The 25,052-nt window shown below is 35.6% G+C and overlaps 1 protein-coding gene across 24 annotated transcripts in view; it reads right to left on the minus strand.

The window, feature by feature from the left end:
* Nucleotides 1-25,052, minus strand: part of RAPGEF6 (Rap guanine nucleotide exchange factor 6) — a 211,165-nt gene that overhangs the window by 101,214 nt on the left and 84,899 nt on the right. For 23 of the 24 annotated variants that reach the window (XM_024247559.3, XM_054555909.2, XM_024247558.3 and 20 more), the window contains one exon: nucleotides 23,510-23,653. In XM_024247559.3, the coding sequence (XP_024103327.1) occupies nucleotides 23,510-23,653 (144 nt within the window). Of the gene's footprint in view, nucleotides 1-7,567; nucleotides 9,824-23,509; nucleotides 23,654-25,052 lie in introns of those variants that run through there. The other variant, XM_054555912.2, reaches the window with a different exon arrangement.

Below are 25,052 nucleotides of genomic sequence, written 5' to 3' on the forward strand. Positions count from 1 at the left end.
ATATAGACCATGCAAACACAACCAAAAGAAAGCTGATATAGCTGAGAGGCTGAGAGAGAGAGAGACAGAGAGAGACAGAGAGAGACAGAGAGAGAGAGAGAGAGAGAGAGAGAGAGAGAGACTTGCTCCGTCACCTAGGCTGGAGAGCGGTGGCGCAATCTCAGTTCACTGCAACCTCTGCCTCCCGGGTTTGAGTACTTCTTTTGCCTCAGCCACCTGAATAGCTGGGATTACAGATGTATATCACCATGCCCAGCTAATTTTTGTATTTTTAGTACAGAAGGGGTTTCACCACATTGGCCAGGCTGGTCTCCAGCTCTTGACCTCATGTAATCTACCTGCCTCAGCCTCCCAAAGTGCTGGGATTACAGGCGTAAGCCACCTTGCCTGGCCAAGGTGATGGATATATTAATTACCTTGATTTGATTGTTTCACAATGTGAACATGTATCAAAACATCACACTGTACCCCATAAATACATGCAATTATTATTTGTGAATTAAAAACAAATTAAAATTTAAAAAATGTATAAGGCAAAAATGTCATCTACAATTATGCCATAAATTTTTAATACAGATCTCAGTAGCAGTCTGAATAAGCAAAACACACAAAAACAGAACAAGTAAAGATATAAAAGATATGAACATAATTAACAAACGACCTAAAGAGTATAGACATAGAATAACGGAACCAAAAACTCCAGAACGCATTTTCTTTTAGGGCACATATAAAAACATTTGTAAAAATTTACAATTAAGGCAAGTCTCAACAAATTGCAAAAGACTGAAACCAGGGAATATTCAGCAATAACAGTGCAAATAAGGTAGAAATACATAACAAAAAGATAAATAGAAAACTATCATGTTAGAACATTGTAAATAATCCTCTATTGAAATAGCCCATAAATCAATGAAGTCACATTGGAAATTAGAAAATATTAAAACAGAAAATTAAGATGCTATATATGAAAACCTGTGGGATAAGTTAAAGTCATGCTTAGAGGCCATTTATAGCTCTAATACGTATATCAGAAAAGGCAGCAAAAAAATTTAACAAACTCATAACTGCTTATAATACAGAATATTGATGAGGATATGATACAGTTCAAAGACCTTCCTCCCACTTAGTTTCTATCATTTAGATATGAAAAAAAAAACCTCACCTGGGAATGAAGTAGTTGGAAAGGCAAACACTGAAAATAGCTTTAAAATGTGTGGTGTTTGGTTGGGGTGTCAGTGGTAGGAGATAGTATATATTGCAAATTCCTACAGAGGTAAGAAGACCAAGGAGAAGAATGTCATTCATAAAAGTAACACAATGAACCAAAGCCAGAAGTCTGGCAAGTGGCTTCACAGTACTGACAATGTACTGAGCAATCTTCACCCTCACTAAACCCTAAAAAGGAGGTGTTATTATTATTTTTATTTTACTGCTGAGGAAACAGAGGGAGTACGATTAAGCAACTTGTCCCAGATCATACACTCAAGCAAGCAGTAGAGTTGGGAATCAAACCGAGGTCTGACTCTAGCATTTTTCTGTTATATTCTACTTTGTGCCAGGAACTCTGCTGATGACATAAAAATGAAAACATATGGGCCCTGCCTTCAAGGAGCTCAGTCTAATAGCGGACACTGGAGACAGATTTATAAGCAAATAGCTTCTGCTTTCTACTTCATGAAGAAAACTTCACACAGGAATTCCTTCAACCTCCTTACACAATGGGAATAATGATGCTGACTGCAGTTAACATTTGAGTGCCCACTATTTGTACCAAACATACACTTCTACATGCCTTTCACATAATTATCTAACCTAATATTCAAACAACAAGATGAGGTAATACTATGATTATACCCAGTTTATAGAGTAGGAAACCTAATCTTAGAGATGTTATAAAGGTTTCCCAGGGTCACACGGCTAGGAAACTGGGGTCCTGGGATCTGAAACCCAGGCAGCCTGACTAAATCCATTGCTGTTTCCTACTAAGTTGTTTCCTGATACTTGGTTGGGAGTTCACAACATCCAATAGTTTATCTTTTCTTTGTATCAAATGAAGCAAAAAGGAAAGGCTTTTCCTCCAAGAGAAGTTCTTGGTTCCCTAAATCTTCTCCACTATCTCTCAGCTTACCTGCCCTTTCTCTTTCTCTTCCTGATCCACCTGGACTCAACAGCTGATCTTTCATCAGCAAACTCAATTCATTTACCCCATTGTCCTTCCAGCCCACCAGGTCTGGCAAAACTTCCCATTTTCCACAGCATCCTTCATCCATTTCCTATATCTGAACTTCTGTGCTCTGCTGGAGATCACATGTCCACAAGGCCTACTGTTAGTTTTATTTGAAGCAGCAAGAAAGTTTTTTAGCTAACAACTTGAATACAGACATTATGAAGTTACAAAGTCTGCTGAATACTTTGTATATATAGAGGGGGGTGGGGAAAGAGCGGTATTGAGAAAAGGCTAGAGGTAGAATATAATCAGCAATGCCAAGCTAGGCATTTTGAATTTGGTTCCTACAGACAATATAGAGCTACTATAGGTTTCTGGGAAGGGCAGTGATATAAGAGCTACTATATTTCTCAGTTAGACTAGATTTTGTTACAATAGAGGGCCCTCAGATCACTAAGGCTTACCCTAGTGAAGTGTACAGGCAACTTTTGGGGCAACTGCCTTAGTATACAGAGACTCAGATATCCAAACTGTTTAGGTATTTTTGGCTCTGCCATATCAACATAAGGCCACTTAGGTCACAACAGCAGGAAAAAAACAAAACAAAACAAAAAAAACAAACAACAGCTGGAAGAGAATGTTAACCCTGCAAGTAATCAGGGAAATAAAAACTAAAACAAATAGCTTTTTCCCCATCAAACTGGCAAAAAACAAGTATGATAATACAAAATGCAGGAAAAACTATGGAGGAAAACAATATTCTCATAAACTGCTAATGGGAGTATGAACTGGTATAACCATTTTTGACAACAATTTGAGGAGTAGCCACTTTGGAGAGCAAATGTAAGGTTACATTTAAAACATATATACCTTATGACTCAATATTCCTCTTAGGGTACCTACTGTTAAGATCACTCTGGAAGCACAGAAGGTGAAATAGAAGAAAATGATACACACAAGAGATAGGAGACACTAGTTGAAGCACAAGACGATAGAGGCCTTACAAAATTAAAAGTAAGCCACCAGAATTATAAGATAGCTTCTAGGGGCCAGGCGCGATGGCTCATGCCTGTAATCCCAGCACTGTGGGAGGCCGAGACGGGCGGATCACAAGGTCAGGAGATCGAGACCATCCTGGCTAACACGGTGAAACCCTGTCTCTACTAAAAATACAAAAAATTAGCCAGGCATGGTGGCAGGTGCCTGTAGTCCCAGCTACTTGGGAGGCTGAGGCAGGAGAATGGCATGAACCTGGGAGGCGGAGCTTGCAGTGAGCCGAAACTGCGCTACTGCACTCCAGCCTGGGCGACAGAGCAAGACTCCGTCTCAAAAAATAATAATAATTATTATATATATAAAATAATAAATATATATTATAATATATATTATATATTTTATATAATTATAAAATATATATTATATATTATAAAATATATAATATATAAAATATATTTATATTTATATTATATATAATATATAAAATATATTTATATTTATATTATATATAATATATAAATAAAATATTTATACATCATATGTATATATATAATATATATACACATGTGTATGTATGTGTGTGTATATATATGTATATATATGTGTGTGTGTATATATATGTGTGTGTATATATATGTGTGTATATATATATGTATATATATATGGCAGTATGGAGCCTGTTTTATGGAGTTTGCCATTTCCCAAAAGCCCCAAAGGAGAACCTTGGGTATATACACCAAGAGATCACAGCACTGTGCCTGAGGTATGTGAAACTACAAGAGAAATGTGTAACATTCCTAACTCATTATTTTTACCAAAAGTTGAGAGTTGGAAGGATGTTTCTAAATGATGTAACCAGTATTAAAAAGTTTTTCAATTCTAAGACAAAGTATTCTCCCCACTTCAATATTTTCGAAATCACAGAGAAGCTTTCAATCAATATTCATTTTTTAATGGTGAGTTTACTAAAAGTAAATTACTATAATTTAGGAGAAAATCAGTATAAGAATGCTTGGCAAGTCTGAGAACCGGCAAGGAAATCAGGGCGGTGACAGTGAATGAGGAGGAGTGTAGTAGGAGATAGGCGGAGGAGAAAGCATCAACTGTTTGGTAGGTCATGGTGAGGACTTGGACTTTGACTCTGAAGAAAGTCTGTCAAGGAGGAAGTGATCAGCTGTGTCAAGTGCTGCAGATAGGTATAGTAAGATAAGGGCAAAGAAATGACCTGCAGCTTTAGCTGTGGATAAATCAACCAGTGACCAGTGACTGTAGGAGCACATCAAAGAAGGAAATAGAACCCAAAGTGGTAATGTTTCCTCCACCCAGTAAACAGTCACCTCAAACAAGCAACTCTAACAAATCAGGAAGATAAGCTCCCAACTAAGAACCACTTAAGAGAAGTCAACCTCCTGAAAGAAACCCAAAAAACTCAATTTGATTTCTCTCTAGAGAGACTAGGGAAAAAAAAAAGAAAAAAAAGGAGTTGCAATTAAAAAACAACAACAGGCAGGGCACGGTGGCTCATGCCTGTAATCCCTGCACTTTGGGAGGCTGAGGTGGGTGGATCATTTGAGGTCAGGAGTTTAAGGCCAGCCTGGCCAACATGGTGAAACTCCACCTCCACTAAAAATACAAAAATTAGCTGAGCGTGGTGGCAGGTGCCTGTAGTCTCAGCTACTCAGGAGGCTGAGACAGGACACTCGCTTTGACTCGGGAGGTGGAGGTTGCAGTGAGCAGAGATTGCGCCACTGCACTCCAGCCTGGACAACAGAGCGAGACTCTGTCAAAAAAAAAAAAGTAATCTCACAGCTGAAGACGAAAGAGAATTTTCAGCTTGAGAGAGTACTCTAATAAAAGTGTCAATAGAGGAACAAAACATTAGGCAATCCAGGGCAAAACTTCATGGCATCAACGATTAAAAAAATAAATAAAACAAAGGCTGGACACTGTGGCTCATGCCTGTAATCCCAGCACTTTGGGAGGCCAAGGCATGAGGATTGCTTGAGTCCAGGAGTTTGAGATCAGCTTGGGCAAGATGGAGAGACCATGTCTCTATAAAAAAATTAGAAAATTGGCCAGGGATGTAGTGTGCATCTGTGGTCCCAGCTGTGTGGGAGGATCCCTTGAGCCCAGGAGTTCAAGGCTGTAGTGAGCCATGATTACACCACTGCACTCCAGCCTGGGCAACAGAGCAGGGCCTTGTCTCTCTTTTTTTTTTTTTTTGAGACAGGGTCTCACCCTGTCCACCCAGGCTAGAGTGCAATGTCACGATCTCAGCTCACTGCAACCTCTGCCTCCCGGATTCAAGCGATTCTCCCACGTCAACCTCCCGAGTAGCTGGGACTACAGATATGTGGCACCACACCTGGCTAATTTTTGTATTTTTAATAGAGACGCGGTTTCACCATGTTAGCCAAGCTGGAGGACCACATCTCTTTTAAAAAAAAAAAAAAAAAAAAAAGCAAAATAACAAAAACGTAACTACTAACAAAAGTAATTAACAAAGGAAAAAAAAATATGAGCTCAGACTTCTCATCAGCAACACTGGAGGCCAGAAGACAGTGTAGTAACTTTTCCAAAGTGCTAAAGAAAAAAGACTTTGGATTTATTATTTTATATTGAACTAAACAATTATCTTAAGAGTAAATATAAAGGAAGGCATTTATGATTCATTCTTCCCCAACCCCCAGTAGAACCGTGCTAATTTTGACTATTTATTTTAGCAAGAAAATTAATGAATTCAGAAGTAGTAAAATGCAAGTACATAGTAGCATAGGCAAAAATACATGAACAAAAATAAAACCGGTAAAATGTATTGGAAAATGAAAAGAACTATATAAAAATTCTAAGTTTTATGTGTTTAATTGCAATCCAGAGTCAAAATTTCATCAACAGTAACATGAGGGAAGGGGGATAGAGACATGTACTCTTACAAACACTTGATTTACACAGTAGAATACCAATCCAGAATCCTGCTCATATAATGTTTGCTGGCATTTCATGAAACCTTAGAAGCTGATTTTGAAATTTTGACTCTTCCATATTTGTTAAATCTGGGATCAAAAGTTGGCTATCAGCATTCCAAAGGCTATTTTATTTTGCTGGTTACCTTAAAAACAACCCCTATATCTCATTCTTAATTTTCTTTAAAGTTTTTTTTACATAGTCTCACTCACTTCCTTTCTACAAGTGGTTTAAACCTTTGTAGTACAGTGCAGCTATCAAGCATCAGCAATGCTTGGGCCATATAGGTGTCATTTTCACTAAAAAGGCCATTTAAGCCTTAGCCAGATAATAGCACAAATACATTGTGTACCTAGGCTTCTTTTCATCTATTTACATTTCAATCAGCTGTTTGCCAAATGGAGGGTGAATTTAAATGTCTTTCCAGAAGCTGCCTTTAAGAAAGATATGCAGAGGGAGCTAGGCCAGATAAAACAGAAAAACACCATGATGCTATCATAGCATTTCTTCCTTAGTCACCATCAACAGGACAACCTTGAAACAAAGACATGATTTCAGACCATACTAAGAAGTGCCTCTATTGTGCCTGTCTGTATGCAAGAGAACCATAAAAAATCTTAATAAATGTTACAATTTAAATGTTTTGAAAAAACACTGTTTTATAATACATACATGAGACAGGAAAGATAACTTGAGTGGCATCAAATTACAGACTATATAAATAGCCACTGTGTATAATAAAACTCACTGAATTAGAGTATATATTTTCCTACAACCTAGCCTGGAAGGTTGTACAGCACTTTGCTTTTTTGTGAGTTATTATGTTTATTTAAAAATGACAAATATGATAGATGACCTTAAATAGTCTCCAGCTGCTAATGGTTTACTATCTTGAAAATACTTAGAATCATTATTTAAATATTTTCACATAATTGATTTTCATGAGTATTTTCTTCATATTATTTCACTGCTTAAGAATTACCAACTAATCTTTGTAAAATAGCACAATTCAATTGTAAAATAGCACAATTCAATCATAATTTATCTGACAGCATCATATTAATGAAAAATGTCATATAATCTGGAAATTAGACTAACATACCTAAATATATCAACCAATTAAGAAAATGAAGCAAGAGTATGATCACTGATAAGTACAGCAATAGCCATAATCAAAAAACAATTCAGTCTGAAGAGAGTACATCTCAAATGCACTGCATTTTAAGTCTACAGATTTAAAAGGCACCTTTCAAATCTTCTTAGAGGTCACATTAGAATGTTTTAGATATTTAAATTTAAAGAAAAATGGCAATGAGAAAGACTACTTTGTAGTTCTTATTTTTAAAGTTTAGAAAATAGCGCAATAAAGCTCATTTACAATTCAAAATAAAATTTAATAACTGGATTAAATCAATTGCTAAGAAAATAACAATTACTTACTTTGGAGGCCCATGGCTGAAGACAATTGGCATAACAGCGAACAAGAAAAGCCATTTCCTAGGCTGGAAAGGGTAGTTTCCTTTTCAAACCAGAGCCACAGTGATAAAATTCTGTTAAGTTTCTTTTTACAAATCATACACCACTGCAGTGTTTATATAAAGGCAGCCTCTCCAAACCCCTATTAAAACTGAAATCAGGAGCTTTCAGTAAAGTATTGTTCTAAATTAAAACGTTCACTTTAACAAGCAAATCACAGTAAATGAAGATGTTTACAATTCTGGCTCAGAATATACAGACACATACATGCGGCCTCAGGCACCTGGCACAGACATGCAGAGTGGTAGCACAACAGTTAATACAGTATCAGTCAAAGCAAATCAGGCAACATGCACCAAATCTGTGTTCCTGGATTCCGTGAAACCTTTCCTCTCTGTAATATAGCTTTGTCTTTTCTTCAACTTATTTCATTCTGTAGAACAAGCACTGCAGTGATTCTTCTGCATCAAAAGCAAACATTGTATCCTGAAGATTAAAGTTTCTTCTTTATATTCTTAACCACCAGAGGTTTTAAAAAAAAAAAAACGTTGAGCAAATGGCAGAGCAAATGGCAGTTAGATGATATATGCTGTAACAGGTTTGTCCTGTAGAATGTCTAAGAATCTCCAAAATTGTAATTATTTTCTCTATTCACATGCACTGTTTACAGCTCTGCAGCACTGTTTCTTATTCTAATGTATCAGTAAAACAGCACTGTTGATTTAAGTCTAGCTTTTCTGGTTAAACATTTTTATATAATATGGTACAAAACCACTGTATCTTCTGCTAAAGCAAGACTGAATGTTAGTGTCTTAATTCCTACTGTCCTTGCCTGTTTCAAAGCAGCTCCCTAAGGAGAAGCTCCTATTGATTCTATGCTCTGCAGTAAGATGAAATATCTAATAAGAAGGAAAGAGAGTGGGAGGAGAATAGAGCTAAAAGGATGACATCACCTGTACAGAAAGCCTCCAGAAACTGCATTAGATCAATTGGCTACTGTATCTGCAGATGTAGCCCAAAGAGCAATTTATTGAAAACATACACACACGCACACACACACACACACACACACCATCCTCCTTTCCATGAGACATGTCAGCAAGCTAAATTCTTTAAGAAAAAAATTGGCTTGAGCACCCTTTCTACTTCACAGTTTTAAAAATCCATTTTGATTTTTAATTCTGTACATTGATACACAGCTATATTTGGAAAGCCATATTTCCTATTATTATTCAAATGTAATACAGTATTGTCTTCCCAAGGTAAAATTATAAGCTCTGATAAGATACCATTGCATTCCAAATAAACAAGGCAGCCTAGGTTCTCCGATGTCACATGTATTTGTTAACAAGGGGTTTCTGCTTGCAAAATTTGCTATTTATCAAATAACTGTTCTGAAAGATATAACCTTCAGGATCACTCTAAATTAACATTAAGACTATACAAACTAGTACTAAGATTTGTAGGTAGATAGTAAATTTAAATGGAAACAATAGAATTTCATTTTGCAAAGGGAAGCTGGAAAAAAATCAGATGTACACCAATAGTTGCAGCATGCACCAACTCCTTTGAGAAAGAATAATCTACACAACATGGTACTTTCCTGTAGCCCAGTGCTCAATTCATAGAAAAAGACAAGAAGCCAGCAAAACTCACTCAGAAGAAATCAAAGAAAATGATTAAACCTGCTTCCAGAGTAAGTGTGGACTAAAAAAAATTGCCCCATTTTTCTATAGAAATTACAGAAAAAGATTTTAATTTTGCCAAACCCTCTTCCATCTGAAAACACAATACCACGAGTACCCATCCTTGTTCTTCATGCTTCTGCTACAAGGCACTAGATACTCCAACTAAGCTTGCAATGGTTGCTCCTAATGGCCAAAGAAAGACAGTTCCCAATAGTAAAATATAGTTAGTTATACCTCCAGGCGGCAAAATTATGAGAAAAACGATCACTGAACAAATCAAAGCAATAGAATTATTTTGCTTTATTCACCTAACACTTTTATTTTGGGGAAAACGGGGTGTGCAACATAAGAGAAGATATTACCTGGGAGACAGGTCTTTTAACAAAGGACTCCACTGACTGCAGAAGAAACATCTTGTCATTAGGCACAAAAAAAATAAGTTCTTCAATATCTTTGAGAAAAGTCTGAGTCACTTTCTGAACAACACTATGCTGCCAATCTGAATTACACTGCTACTTATAAAACTAGAATTTAAGTTAAACTAAGTATAATTTTGAACAAGTTATGTTTTCAAAATATGTAATTATTTAGATTTTCATAAAGCTTTTAAGAATGTTTTTCTGCCAAAATTCCAAAAGACACAATACCAAAATACACAATACCTGCATTTAAGTATAAAATTAAATCTCACAAATGCAAACAAGCATGACTAGTTTTCTAAACAGAAAATATGCAATATTTATAAGGGTTGATTTTCAAGCACCAATGTGTTTTTTTTTTCAGTTTAATTTAAATCAACCATACACGAGTTGGAATTCCACTTGATACTTAATATTGTATATTAATTAAAATCTAATGTTAATCATTCTTTAAAATAGAAAAATGATAGTAGGTACTTTGTATGTACATGAAGACAAACTTTCACTTAAGATAAAATTTCTAAAAGATGAGTATTTTACACATAAATATCAGTAGCAAGATTCAAGAATACAAAGAATTTCAACACCAGACAGTAATTATATTCATGTATAGTACCAACAGAATATATTATAGCCGAATCAAAAAGCAAAATTTTAATGCACACCTTTCCCCCTTTTTATAAATCATGCTGATCAACACAGAAAGAAGGACCTCAAGCTGGGCAAGGGAGACAGCCATCTCTTAGCTGCTTTAAAAAACTGCTGCCCAGTGTAAGAAATGCAATCCACTAGTGCCATATGTTAGACCTACTGTAGTAAACACCAACTCAGTAAAGGAACAAAATTCTCTTTTCCTTTAGTTTGGCTTGTAAGTGAAGATGACATCATCCTTTTCCTTTTCTACCAATCATCTCATAGTGTCTTCGATTCCAGGGAACTGTACAGTGAACCTATCATGCTAAATCTCCCTGTGTAACAATACCAAGAAAAGAAACAGGCCAAATTCCATACTCAACATGGGGATCCACCAGCATTCTGAGGAAATAATGACTTCACCTTTTAACTACTGAATGAAGAAAATAAACATCCTTTGAAGACAATAGTAATTTATCAAATAACTAAAATAAATGACTAGGTGAATAACCTATTTTTCACTTGCATCACTTTTAGAATTTTATCACGATCTCATCTCATTATCTTATCAATTCAAATGAATTAAGTGCAGCAAAGGAGAATGTCCTGATCTACCTATTGTCTAGGAATCACTACAGGATAGCCACTTATGAACACCTTTCCCCTGCATATGAAATGCCATGATGCTAACCCCTATTAATGAAATCTTTAGCTTTAGAAAGGTCTTTTGCACTACTATAAAATAGGGCAATGTATGTTGACTTTGCAAAGATTCAAATCATGATGAAATACTTTTATAAAAGTGTAAATGCCATGCAGTTATTAAAATTTATGTTAACTGTGTATATTATTTATAAACAAAAATACAAACTGAAATACTTAAAATCATATTGTTTAGAAAGCCAAAGATAAGGTTCTGATACTTACTAAACTAACTGTAAACATATCTTTTATGTCAATATGTGACAACACTGAAAAGAAGGACAGAGAAAGGTTACCATAGATGAAGGTAAGCCATAAGAGGATATACATTCTAGGCATTATGAAAAACAAAAAACAAACAAAACTAATGATAACAAAAACTGGATTTATACTAACCCAGGCATTTTATTTACTTATTATGTTTATTAATAGAATTTATTCCCAATCTGCAGTGAAATATTATAACCACAATTTAGAGAAGTCAAACTCCAAAGAAGTTAAAGAACAAAAGAAAAATTCTGTAGTTTTACAAAATAAAGAGGATACTCATTTCTGTATTTTAGTTATATTTAGTTTTTGAAATATAAACTTAAATTGTACTGATTTATATAGTGAAAACACTTTAAGTCTTTTGGAAAATAAATGAATAAATGACTGAAATGATCATGGATAACATACAAGCCCTTTCAAAGGATCATAACAATCTTTTCCACCCCTTTCTCCCCATGTTTAACATGAACATCTGAAATGCATCTCTGCAGTTACCAGACACAGTTAACTCTAATTACTGGTGCCCCTTAGGACTTCTGCTTTCAAACTGCATACCTACTCTTCAGCCTTCATGAAGGAGGGGAGGCAAGAGTACCAACACTCTTTTATTGTCTTGTAAGAAACAGTGTGCTTCAGCATACTGTCATATATATCCACTAACTGATCACCCCCATTTCTGTTAAAAATCTGTCACGGCCACCAGCTGGACACACATGCACTATGAAATATGATCCATCCTTAGGGAGTAATAGAGGAAGAAAAACCAAGAAGGAGAGAGAAACCGTCATCATCAACCAAGGTGATGTAAGCTTCTATAATTAGAATCAGTGAAACTGAAAGAACAATAAAAGGCACCACTATGCTTCTGCTTTCCATCTACACTGTGTATCAAGCATCTTCATACTTGCACAAAAGGATACATTTTGTATATAGTTACTCAAGTATATGCAAACCTAAAGTTTCAAAAACAGTGTATTAATTTTCTTCAAAAAGAGAGCAACATATATAAATGACAAAAAATGAACTCTCATTTAAAACTATCTGTGAATTCCTGGGTTCCTTTATATCCCTTGTTCATAAAGATGACCATTACGTCCCTTCTCTACTTTTAAATACTACATTTTCTAGCACTGTAAAAGCCGCATACACAACATAGCACACTTAATAAACACATACCAAATCAAACTAAAAGGCAATAACGGTCAGCATTAATTTGTTTGCTATGTCTGAGTAGTTGTTATTCCCCTTTCAACTGGAACACTGTCATAATCATTGTCTTAGACCACTGGTATACATTAATATCTGAGTTGCTTTAAACAATTATCAAAAGCGCCTTCTTTAACAATTACTCCATAAAATATTTCAAGTATGATAAAAAGTCTTTCTAATTCTGGTTCCCTTGGCAAATCTGTCTGAATTAGCGTCACACCATTAAGGGAGGAAGAACTGCCCCAGACAACCAGAGGGGCATGCCCTGCCCTCCTCCTCTCAGTACTCAAGAATTTTATACATAGTGAATAATAAAGACAATTTTAAAATGCCTATTTAGAAGGTACCAATATTTATGTAGAAACTTAAAATAATTTTCATACCTTTAACCCAGTAATTTCTGTAACTCAATCCTAAGGAAATAATCAGAGTCATGTACAGATTTTTCCCTAAAAGTTGTTTGTAATAGGAGAAAAATTGGAAGCCATGTGAGAATACTTTGTTACACTCATACAGCATTATATTAATATTGAAAATAATGTTTTGGAAAAAATTTAACTGCATGAGAAACACAAACACAAGGATACATAACTAAACATTCAGCATCATCTAAATTAATTAAAATATTTAAATTAATCAAAAGATATATACAGTCAGCCCTCTGTGTCCATGGGTTCTGTACCTGCAGATTCAAAAAACTGCAGACTGAAAATATTTTGGGAAAATCCCATTAAAAATAATAGTAGAGGCTGGCAGTGGTGGTGATTACATCTGTAATCCCAACAGTTTGGGAGGCCGAGGCAGGCTATTGCTTGAGCCCCCGAATTCAAGCCCAACCTGAAAAACATGATGAAACTCTGTCTCTACAAAAAAAACAAAGTTAGCTGGGTGTGGAGGCATGTGCCTGTAATCCCAGCTACTCAGGAGGCTGAGGTAAGAGGATCCCTTGAGTTGGGAGGTCAAAGCTACAATGAGCTGTGATCATTCCACTGCATTCTAGTCTGGTTGACAGCGAGACCATCTCAAATAAAACCTAAAAAACCAAAAACAAAAAACCACTACAACAATTAAAAAAAAATTACAAATTTCAGTATAGCAACTATTTACACTGCATTTACACTGTATTAGGTATTACAAGTAACCTAGAAATGATTCAAAATACAGTCATGCATTGCTTAACAATTGGGGTACATTCTGAGAAATGTGTCATTAGGCAATTTCATCCTTGGGCAAACATCACAGAGTATAGCTACACAAACCTAGATGGTATAGCCTACTATACACCTAGGCTACATGGTATAGCCTATGGTTCCCAGGCTATGAACCTGCTCAGCACGTTACTCTACTGAATAATGCAGGCAACTGTAACACAGTGGTAAGTATTTGTGTATCTAAACACAGAAAATGTACAGTAAAAACAGGTAGCAAAATCTGACGTCATTTATGTGGTCTGTCATTACGCAACACATGACTGTACATGGAAGGATGTGCATAGATTACACAAAAATACTACACCATTTTATAAAAGGGACTCGAAAATCCTTGGATTTTAGTATCTGCAGGGGGTCCTGAAACCAAGCCCCCATGGATATACTGAGGGACCATGTTACATTAAAAAAATTTTAAGTGACAGTAGCTATCTTCAGTTTTGAGGATGACAGCAAATTCATTTCCTTCTTCATACTCTTCTATATATTTTACATTTCTACAATAAGCATTTCTTCACAAAATTAAAAAAAAAATCTGCTCTAACTTGGCATTTCTCCTAGTTTTAGTTGTATCACTTCTATGCTTTTTGTCTATTTGTGGACTCAATACCTTCTAACTAGGTACAAAAACCTATCAAGAATTCCATATTATTTCCTAGAAGATAAAGGAGGAGAATTCTAAAGGATATTAGATACTTGTGAACAAAAACAGAAAGTCCTCTTTTGTTTTTAAGGTAGAAAGAATCACAAAGAATATACACCTGTTCAAAGTATTTGGGGCTGTAAATAGAGAAGAGAAGCAATATTGAAAAGCTGAAGATTGTTAGAGGTGGGGCTCCAAATTTCTCAGTAGTAGTGTGATCAGCACTCACTGTCTTATATACAAATAAGATTATCAAAGATCCCATTTGCAAACTTCCTGAGTTTAGAAGTAACAAAAGTCTGTTTATTCGTTCATTATTTCATTCTGAAAGTACTTATGAAATGCTGTATTAAAAACAATCAGGATTTATCAAGCCCAAAAACACAAAATAAAGTTCACAATGTTAACAAGTTTCTTCGTCAAACAGTGACTTTCATTTAAACAGTTCAAATTCTAAATTCTCCTGATGATTGATGCAACAATAGTGCTTACATCTCCTTTAGTTTGACTTGAATAAATGTTTAAACTTTTTGTTTACTGATGCTCCATGAAGAGACATCAGCAATCACATGTTTGTATCAAAGTCCTCTAGTTTCTCATGAGGAGGTGGGGACACGGACCTATTTCTTACTACAGGAATGGCTTGATGAATAAGACACACACACACACACACACAAACACACACACTCCATAAAAGCAAAACACACTTGCAATAATACCTTAAGAGGTCACACCCATGGTCAAGTAAAAGCATCCAGCCATTTTTCGGTATATCACCACAAAGGTGGTAAGTGATGTGGTGTCCTAATAATCACCTCTTATTGAGCTGCATTGACAAATGTACATTAACTCTCTAATATGCTCTGAATCTAAACAAAACATGGAGCACTGAAAGACAATAGAGAACGTGATATAATCACACGAGTAGCAATGAGAAAGAACTGCCTGCTACATTAGTAATGTGTGAGCCTAAAATGAAAAAGTAGATTCTAGCGTATCATATCATCCTACCACCCACTATACAATCCCAGAACAAAAGACTAGATGGAAAGAAAATACATAAAGATGTTTCAGCAAAGGGAAACCCTTCAAATTAAAAACCCCAATCCATAATGCTGCCACGGAAATCATTCTTTCCAGATGTTCTTTTAGGAAGGGCTGGCTGGCTCCATGTCTGTGCAGACGCTATACTGAAGAAAGAGAGGAAGACTAGCGCCTTATTTTGTCCCTGAGAATATAAAAAGCATCCTAAGCAACACAGAGAACAAGAAATAAAAAAAAATTATGATGTAGTCTACTAAGGAACTTGAGATCTAGTTAATAAGACAACAAACATATAACCAACACTCATACAGGCACACTGCTATTTAAAAATACAGCAGCTTGCTGGGTGCAGAAGCTCATGTCTATGATCCCAGTGTTTTGGGAGGCTGCAGTGATTAGACTGCGTGAGCCCAGGAGTTGAGACTAGCCTGGGAAACATAGCAAGACACTGTCTCTACAAAAAATAAAAATACTTAATCGATTGTGGTGGCACATGCCTGTAGTCCTAGCTACTCAGGAGGCTAAGGCAGGTTGTTAGAGCCCAGGAGTTTGAGCTTATGGTGAACTATGATCACATAACTGTACTTCACAGCTTGGGCAAGAGAGCGAGACCCTGTCTCAAAAGCAACAACAACAAAAATATACAGTAGCAAAAGAAAGGAGAAAGACTATAATTTCTTAACTAAAGTATGCAAACACCAACAAAGTTTTTTAAACCTTTGAAGAATGTCCAGATTCATATTTGGCTCAATCACATTTCTATAAAAATGAGCACAAATGAGACCTGATAGTCTAGAGAATAAAGTTAAATAAAGGCACACTTGGTGCTTGACCTTGGTGAAACCAAGATGTTTCACGTTTATTGGTCCTGGTTTAATTTTACCATTTAACTCTACATATGTACCAATATTAAAAATTCAACTCACAGGCTGGGCGTGGTGGCTCATGCCTGTAATTCCAGCACTTTGGGAGGCCAAGATCGCACCATTGCACTCCAGCCCAGGCAACAGTGCGACACTCCGTCTCAAAAAAATTTAATTCACTACATTTCAAAATGTTTACCGTTATATGCTATTTAAAATGAAACAATGAACATTATATAAAAAATACAGGCATTTAAAACATTCTTAAATAAACTGTTAATTCCATTTTTTGTTATCTCAGAATACTGCAGAATAATATGGGCACACTTCATGCAAGTACTATCCTATGCGACCAATGAGGAGAAGTGCACTCTATGAACAGGAAATGTCAGGAAAGCCTTCTCTAAAGAGGTCATGGATAAATGGACTCTTGGGAGCTGAACATGACTTTGTCAGAAGAACATGATAGAAGCCCATTCTGGATAAAAGGAGCAAGTGGCAAGATTTAAAGTGACTCATCAAAGGGTAGAACTATATTAAGTAAAGAAGCCAATAAGAGCCTTCCAGGGAAAGAGAACAGGACTAAAGGTAGGGACCTCCAAACATAATGGGACCAGAAAGCTGAAAAGATAAACTGGAGCTAAATAAGAAAAGGATTTATATGCCATATACTCTCAAGATTCTTAATTTTTCTTTTTACTTTTTTTTTTTCTTTTTTTGTAGAGACAGGGTCTTGCTTTGTTGCACAGCTTGGCTTCAGGTGATTCTTCCATCTTGGCCTCTCAAAGTGCTAGAATTAGGCATGAGCCACTGCATTTGGCCTCAAAACTTTTAAAACTCACACACAGCACTGGGGAAAAGAATGAGTTACGTTTCTAACATACATAATATGTATTTAAAAACTAATACATGTGTTACTGGCAAAATATTTTGTATTCATTATGAAATATACACAAAATCCCTAGAAACTTAAAAGGGTAAGATAATAGTATTTTCTTCCCATGTTCTGGAAATTGTTTTGGGCTAAACGAATGGCCTTGCTAACTACTATCAGATAGGCCTACAAGTGATTAATTCCAAAATCAGATTCATCATTTCTCGGCAGACATTCTCCATCTCATTTGATTGGCTTCTAGCTACACATTCTATACAGTAAAGCGACTCATCCAGTGACTTTCATATACATTTTGTAACTACTTTTATCTTTTAAGATTGGACAAAGAAATTACTTGTTCAAAGTGAGTGATTCTGAGGGTAAATTTTAATTGTCTGATTGTTCTAACTTCAAGCTAACTTGATTTAACTTTTCTTACCTTTATTCTCCCTTTGTTCTGATTCTTTAGCTTACTTGTTTATATTTACTTTAATATATTTACATATTTTGGTAAGCACTTTTTACATCCAGGTATGGAATAAATAACAACAGTATTTTGTAAGCAATAGGACAAAGGTTTTTTGAATATTTACAACAACAACAACAGCAACAGGATGCTACTAACATTACTATTTTTCAGAGCACCAGACACTAGGCAGAGCCCTTTTTATATATTATCTCGCTTAATCCTTTTATAAATCTATAAGTTATCTATCAAGACAGACATACAAAGGTCATACAACTTGCCCAAAGTTACACAGGACACTAAGCAAGCTGACAGGACAGGCACTCTTATTTTCTTTGGCAGGCAATACTCTAAGGTTACAATTATGATGGTTGATATTTTCTAGGAGCATCCATTCTGATGAGAGAGATATTTAAATAAACAATTACACTGCAATATAGAATAACTGTAATTATACTCAGCATAATGAGTGCTTACAGGCACATAAACAAGATATTATGGGAGTGCAGATATGTGCTTAATCCTTCCCAAGAAAAAAAAATCAAAGTCCTCCATGACATGATGTGAAATTAGGTCTTGAGACTTTTGTTAAGAGGACAAAGAATAAAAGTACATTTTAAGTAAAAGGAATTGTATACACAAGAGATGTACATAAACACATGGTTTCTTCAAGGGTCAGCAAATTTGTTCAGTATGGCCAAAAAATAGGAAATACATAGAAAACAGGTAAAAGATAAAGTTAGAGAAGTGAACAAAGTCCAGATCTGTGCTGTCCAACTAGGGACATGTGGTTATTTACTTGTACATTGTGATCAATAGCTCAATACTATGGCTAGCTAGCTGCTATCAATTTCTATGGCACAGACATAAAATATTTCCATCATAACAGAAAATTCAATTAAACAGGACTGGTCTAGACTATGAAGGTCCTTATATGCTAGATTACTGGAATTTTTCTGTAACTGATGGTAGGCCATAAACAGATTTAAGAGTTTAAAACAAGTGACATTGTTAGAGCTTCACTTAGAACTGACAGAAGCAAAATAAATGGACTAGTTAGTGGCAAGGGTATAGGGGAGGATGTAGAAAGCAGGGCTAGCAATAGGGAAACAAGTTCAGAGAGATGATAAAAAATTTTAAATCAAATAAACTGATTAAGTAGATATCTTCTGATAAATTAAACAATACTTTTCAGGTTTTCTAATTTTTCAAAATCTCTTAGAATGAAACAATACTGCTTTTACAGTGAAAGGTGGCTGGGAGAATTTGAGAGATGCTATTACAACAGTCCTATAAAGAAAAAAGTGAACACTAAAGAAACAACATGGGCAAATTAAGTGAAAAGCACAAATTCTGAAACATGTGAAAGGAAGAATCTATAGATTTTATTGAGTGATTAGACTGTGAATACACACACGTTCTAAAAATTTCAACAACCACCCCCTAAGACAGGCAAACCTGGTATTACAATATCCTCATTTTTAGAGGTGAAGCACCAAAGATTTAGATGAACTGTCCTCATCATTCAGTTAGTGAAGCAAGAATTCAAGATAGATGGCTCATCTAAATACTGGACTTTTTATACTTGGCTTGATTACTCATCCTACTCACTAAATATTGCTCTTGATCACCTTTCTGCTATCTAAATACCAAAGTCATCTGCCTCAAAGATCAAAGCTCTGAAATTTCTGAGACTATATGAAGACATTTAAATTTGTTGCAAACTCTAAAAATATCTGAATATTTTACAAAAGAATATGAATATACAAGTGACTAATAAGTACATGAAAAGAGGCTCAACACTGTAAGTCATCAGGGACACGTAAATTAAAATCAAAATGAGATACCACTACCTATTAAAAATTTTGAAAATAATAATAATAAAATCTGACAATACCAAGTGTTGGTGAGGATGTGGAAACTCATTTTCAAAGAACACAAATTATGTAAAATGCAACAGCCACACTAAATAACAATTTTGGTAGTTTCTTATAAAGTTAAGCATACATTTGCCATACAACCAGTCACCCACTCCTGGGTATTAACCTAAGAGAAATGGAAGTATATGTATCAACAAAGATTTGTACATAAATGTTTATAGTAGCTTTATTTGCAATTGCCCAAAACTGGAACAATCCAAATATTCATAAACAGGCAAACAGAGGAACAAATTATGGTACATTCATACAATGAAAAAATACCCACAAGAGAGGGGAAAAAATACAATTGATGCACACGACAGGGAAAGGTCTCAAAATCATTATAATGAGTGAAAGAAGCCCACCCCCCCCCCCCAAAAAAAATCCACAATATATGATACCATTTACCTAAAATTCTAGAAACTAAGACTAATCCACAGTGACAGAAAGCAGATAAATGGTTGCTTGAGGATGGGGATTTAGAAAAGATGAATTACAAAGGGAGACAACAAAACTTTAGGGTGATGGAAGTAATCATAATCTTGAATATGGTGATGGTTTCAAAGGTTTATTATACATATGTCAAAATTGATCAAAATCAAAATTTCATTTAAAAAAAAAATTTTTTTTGAGACAGAGTCTCACTCTGTAGCCCAGGCTGGAGTGCAGCGGCATGACCTTGGCTCACCGCAACCTCCACCTTCCGGGTTCAAGTGATTCTCCTGTCTCAGCCTTCCCGAGTAGCTGGGATTATAGGCAAGCGCCACCATATCTGGCTAATTTTTGTATATTCAGTAGAGATGGGGTTTCACCATGTTAGCCACACTGGTCTCGAACTCCTGACCTCAAGTGATCCGCCCGCCTCGGCCCCCAAAGTGCTGAGATTTCAGGCATGAGCCACCACGCCTGGCCCAAACTGTGCACTTTAAATATGAGTAGTGCATTAACTTTAATAACATCTCAATAAAGTGATAAGAAATTGTATCACAAAAATTGTTGCAAACTCAGGGCAATACTCGACGGAGCTTCAAAAATGTTATTACCATTACAGAAGTGCTCATTCTACATTAAAAAAAGTCACATTAAGATTAGGGTTCATGTTTATACAAAGCAATGTACAACAAAACTATAAAAATATTTCATATGAATAAATCATCTTTTTCAGTCATTCTAAGAATTTAGTTAGAAAATAACTAAAATACAGGCAAAATCTTTAATACAAACCCTTGTACAAGTTGGGTACTAAAGAATAATTACGATAAACAACAGTAACATCTTTAATTTTTTTTACCCTTCAGCACTCTAGAAAGAAAAAGTAGATGATGGTTTACACATTAAGGGAAAAAACCCTCAAATTTCCACTGCTATCTAAAAGAAGAAATGATTCCTCCTGATCTTTTTCTCTCTGAATTGCTGACAATAGAACAAAAGACATAAAGAACCCTATAAAGGCCATTAAACCAATTCTCTACTTGCTGATCTCATAAACATGATTAAGATTTTTGCTACATAGCATCCTTACCTAGACCAACTGCCAATATTGCAGGACACTGGCCAGATGCACAGGTGTTACATAATTGGTAGCATTAATTAAAAATAAATGAAACCTTCAATACCATATTTTCTAAGTTAACTGAAATATATCCTTTTTAGGAAAAAATAACTCCATTAATTCAAGAAACAGCACACATACCTAACATGACCAAAAAGCTTCTCAACCCGGTCTCATAGTTAATAAATCAGTTTTGTCTAAAATGAATCAATTTCTCCTTTTTGTGATTTGTCAAACTCTTGACAGTACTTAGTAGGATCACCATTTAACACTAGGTATACAAGCAAAAATGCCACTAAACTTAGCGTTACCAAACAAACAGAATCCCTAAGGAGTATGCCTATTGCTCTTTCTGATCCCAGGAAATCAGTATATCAAGAAGACGACAACTCTCAGTACAGAGGAGGGCTAAGAGCAAATGACTCACGAGCATGATCCACAGCTAATAGAGAAAATATGAAATCTGTCTAGGATTCATGACAGGGCACCAAAAAAATCTGGGAAAAGAAGATACTAAAGTTGAGACTAGAATGAGCAAGCAGTCAAAACACACTCAAGCTCAAACTAGGAGAACTAAATATTACAATTAAAGATCTTTCATTTATTAATTCTATCTCTTGACATTTTTCCTACAGAAATGAAAATGTGGACATACATTGTACTTAGCACCTTAATTTTTAAAAAATAAGGAAAAGGCCAGGCGCTGTGGCTCATGCCTGTAATCCCAGCACTTTGGGAGGCCAAGGCGCGCAGATCACGAGGCAGGAGATCGAGACGATCCTGGCTAACATGGTGAAAACCAGTCTCTACTAAAAATACAAAAAATTAGCTGGGCGTGGTGGCGGGCGCCTGTAGTCCCAGCTACTACAGAGGCTGAGGCAGGAGAAGCGCGTGAACCCAGGAGGCAGAGGTTGCAATGAGCCAAGATCGTGCCACTGCACTCCAGCCTGGGCAACAGAGCGAGACTCCATCTCAAAAAAATAAATAAATAAATAATGATGAACTGGAAAGAATGTAACTTATCAAATATCAAGAACTGAATAAATTATAGCATATTATTATAATGGAGTACTGTGCAGTCATTAGGAATAATGGAAAAAACATTTAACAACATTCAAAGATGTTTAGTTTATATATTTGTTTTTAAAAGTTAATAAAAATTTACATATTTAAGTTTTTAATAGTTAGCAAAAACCTTACAGATTTATCTGTATGTTGAAAAGCTTTATCCAAGAATTGCAAAATGTCATCAGTTACATAACTGTGCAATGGGAACAATCTGTTTCTAATTTTTCAAAAAAAGACACATATTACTTATATAGTAAAGCAAAATATGTCACCTTAATTAGTGATGGGAAATTTACCATACAAAAAGAGAAAGAAATTGTTAAATAGAACAGGAAATAAACCTTGTGTGGCTCTGGATATGATAAATTTTAGGACTATTTCATATTCTTGTATTGAATCAATGCAATTAGGCAGATGTGACAAATATCAGAGCTGCCTTAATTCTAACACTTATTCCAGTACAAACAACTCTCGAAATAATCTTTCTTATTCCTAACACCTAACATGGAATGAATAAATATCCGTTTATGACAACCGAAAGAACTAAACACACCCTTGGGAATTTCACTATATTCAACCATCCTTTTTATTATTATTTTTAACAAATGCAAACAAGAGGAAATGCTCTGTACTAATTGTTTTAATATCTAGAAATCGTGAGTACTTTGGAAACTGGTAACTATGAAACCTCTCCCCTCAAAAATACACCTGATTTTTTTAGATTACCCTTATTTCTTGATTTAACTACTTTTCAGTCTAAAAAGAAGCTATTCACAACTACAAAATTAAAGACTTTTGAAGACACAGCTTACATTTTTTTTTTTTTTTGCAACGGAGTTTTGCTCTTGTCACCCAAGCTGGAATGCAGTGGCGTGATATTGGCTCACTACAACCTCTGCCTCCTGGGTTCAAGCAATTCTCCTGCCTCAGCCTCCTAAATAGCTGTGACTACAGGCATGCACTACCACACCTGGCTAATTTTTGTATTTTTAGTAGAGATGGGGGTTTCACCATATTGGCCAGGCTGGTCTTGAACTCCTGACCTTGTGATCTGCCCACCTAGGCCTCCCAAAGTGCTGATATTACAGGCATGACCCACTGCACCCAGCCTAATAACTTTTTTCACTATTTAAACAACAACAAAAAAGCAAAACCAGAACTCCCACTGGTAAGAGCATTCCTGACCAATTCAACCAAACAGAAGCATTTAAAAAGATTATATATTTACCTGCCCCAAACTTTTACATACGGAGCCCAGCGTGTTGATATTACCAAAAATACATGTAAATTAAAGATACTATATATGAAAATTAAGGAAGATTCATGAAGTGTTCCTAAATATACTCACAGAAAGATAGCTGTTAACCTCCACATCATCAGTAATGGTTTGGCGCTCTCCTTTATAGTTAATTTTCCGAAATCTTCTTCGGGATTGTCTGGCAGGAATTTCTCTTTGTAGAATACTATCTTCATTATCTTTGGCATTCTCTACCTGAAACACATGTTCATATTCTTGATTAAATATCAAATTTTTCCATATTATTGACAGTCTATGGAGTCTTAACAGGCTCATAAGGAAGCTTCATTTAGTTCTTACAAGAAACTGCCTCAAGAAAAAAAACAGTCTGTATAGCACAACGCTCATCAGTTAAAGATTAAAGGTGATGTTATTATAAAGATCTGGAGACCACAGTTTCCGTCCAGGAAACAGTCTCTCTTGTGCACATAAACATACATCCTCTAAGTAAAGTCACTTACCAGAAATGAAGGCTGTTAACTACACCTACACATTCAATAATTACAACTTGAGTTCCTCTAATTACAAACTGCCTGATTATACACATATTTTACTTAGCAAACAATCCTGGTTATGGTTTTAGTTAATTGTTAAAAAGTAAAACAAGAAAACTTTATGCAATATTCTTTAATTTTCAACTTAATGCATGACAACAGCCACAAGTAAGGCTGGCATCTTCTAAGAAAATAAAACTGAAAATTAACATCTGTTAGGAGTTTAAAATAGGCCAGCATGCATATATATTAAGTACTTAGTTCACACAACAGCCCTGTAAGCAGGTATTACTGTCTCTACTTTGTAGACAAAGAAAAATCTGAAGATAATAGTGACATTCCAGTCTCACAACAGTGATACTTATTAAAGCTGAGTTGGCAACCTGGCAACAGAGCAAGACCCCATTTCTACAGGGGGAAAAAAATAAGTCAGGCATGGTGGTGTGCACCTGTAGTACCGGCTACTTAGGAGGCTGAGGTGGGAGGATCAATTGAGCTCAGGAGTTCAAAGCCGCTGTTAGCTATGACTACACAACTATGCCACTGATACAAGACTGCACTGCCTGTCCAATCACAGACCATACCATAATTTTTTAAATTAACTATTTTTATAAAGGTATATTGATATGCTCTAAAAATCTACCTTTATAACTAAGCTCACATCTAATAAATAATAAATGGTGGTTTTAGTTTTCCCCCATAACTACTCTTTCTGCTAATGTCAGAGCTCTTGATATTACCAAAACTTTCCTAGGCACCCACCCATACACAGTGGTGCCCCCTTATCTGAGGGGGATACATTCCATGATCCCCACTAGATGTCTGAAACTGCAGACAGTACCAAATTCTATATATGCCATGTATTTTTCTGTATTTACATACCTATGATAAAGTTTAATTTATAAATTAGGCACAGAAGAGATCAATAATAAAATATAATAATATACTGCAATAAAAGTTATGTGGGGGTGAGGAGGTGCAGTGGCGAATGCCTGTAGTCCCTGCTACCAGGGACGCTAGGGCGAGAGGATCACCTGAGCCCAAGAGTTAACGTCCAGCCTGGGCAACACAGCAAGACCCTGTCTCTTAAAAAAAAAAAA

This window comes from Pongo abelii, chromosome 4, assembly GCF_028885655.2.
Source record: "Pongo abelii isolate AG06213 chromosome 4, NHGRI_mPonAbe1-v2.0_pri, whole genome shotgun sequence".
NCBI classification, from domain to species: domain Eukaryota; kingdom Metazoa; phylum Chordata; class Mammalia; order Primates; family Hominidae; genus Pongo; species Pongo abelii.